Source organism: Asparagus officinalis, chromosome 3 (assembly GCF_001876935.1).
Source record: "Asparagus officinalis chromosome 3, Aspof.V1, whole genome shotgun sequence".
In the NCBI taxonomy this organism is placed as follows: domain Eukaryota; kingdom Viridiplantae; phylum Streptophyta; class Magnoliopsida; order Asparagales; family Asparagaceae; genus Asparagus; species Asparagus officinalis.
In genome coordinates this window covers 27,525,889-27,527,293 of record NC_033796.1, presented here as the reverse complement: position 1 = coordinate 27,527,293, position 1,405 = coordinate 27,525,889, and the positions used below count along the sequence as shown (strand labels likewise).

At 39.3% G+C, this 1,405-nt stretch overlaps 1 protein-coding gene across 1 annotated transcript in view; it reads right to left on the bottom strand.

Moving 5' to 3' along the window:
* Positions 550-1,405, bottom strand: part of LOC109834831 (NEP1-interacting protein 1-like) — a 5,121-nt gene continuing 4,265 nt past the window's right edge. The window contains exon 5 of the mRNA XM_020402846.1: positions 550-619. Coding sequence (XP_020258435.1) covers positions 550-619 — 70 coding nt within the window. The remainder of the gene's footprint in view (positions 620-1,405) is intronic.

Sequence of the window (1,405 nt, the reverse complement as noted above, 5' to 3'; positions counted from 1 at the left end):
GGATGTGAGAGAGAGAGAGAGAGAGAGAGAGAGAGAGAGAGAGAGAGGCGAGCACAATACGGTAGATTTTGGGGAATTTGGGGCCAGATCAGGTTCCTTTTTTAAAAAAAAATTAAACCTGTCATCCTAGATGGAAATTTCCGTCTAGGATAAATCATAGACGGAAATTTTCGTCTAGGATTATCAGTCAATTTAAAAAAAACCCAAAAAAATAAATTCGTCGACAATACTATTCTAGATGGAAATTTCCGTCTAGAACATTGTATTGTAGACGGAAAATCCTCGATGGAAGTTTTCCATCTAGAATAATGTATCCTAGACGGAAAATTTTTCGTCTAGGATATTCCGTCTAGGATACTTACTTTTCTACTAGTGAATATCAGATAAATATTATAACACAGAAATAAAATTAATTCAAACAAAAATTAAATAAGGTTAGAAATACGGCCTGATGATCGAGGCGTGTAAGACACTGTCCCAAGAATCTTAATTGTCCCCTCTCGTACAGGGCTACGCGGCAATAGTTCTCGGAGATACAACGATCCTCGGTCAGGTGATCTCCTTCTCGTCGGCACAAGCTTCAAGAAGGCTTTGCGAATTCTTCTCGACTTTCAGGGAACTAACAAAAACGTAACAGCAAGAAAATGAAGGAGAAGAACAGAGAAGAAGAGAGAAAAAAATTGTGTTTTGCACTGCGTGCGAACTCTTGCTGTAGGTCCTTTTTATAGGATTATAGTCATCGTTTAAATCCACTTTTTACGCCTTTCAGATCCTTCATGCACGTCTTATTCAATATGCTAGCCATTTCCGTCCATAAATCCCGCGGCAATTATCACGTTTTAATGTTAGCCGTTTTATTCTTTAATTTTGCCTACTAATTATGCTAGCCGTTTAACACGTTTTAAAAAAAAATGTTAATCAAATTTTAATTGTTCTAATTTGTAAAAAAACAAAAATTTAAAAATAAAGCAGATTAAGAGCCCCCTGAATCCGGGACTGCATTCGTGTCCACAGGTCGTGGGCGCGCCCCACCCGACCCCGAGCCCGGCCGACACGCGCGTGTGTGGTGTGGAGCATAACATTTATTTTCTTCTAGGCATAGAAGAGAAAGAGAAGGCTTACAGACAACCTATCTTCTCATCTCCTTTCCAACGTGAGACTAAACTTTTCCTCTACAAACTCAAGTTTTAAGTTACAATTCCAACACAAATCTCAATGATTCATGTGGACAAGTTCCTTTTTTGCACACAGCTAGTGTATGCCCTTCACAATATTTGACAAGATCTTGCACTTGATATCCTTGCTTTAGCTATGAGCCTATGACTGGTGCTTCTTGTGTTGCGTCAAGAGATGTGAAATCCTGTACATCTTGTCTGCACATTGGGCAGGATCCGTGTCTTAGGAG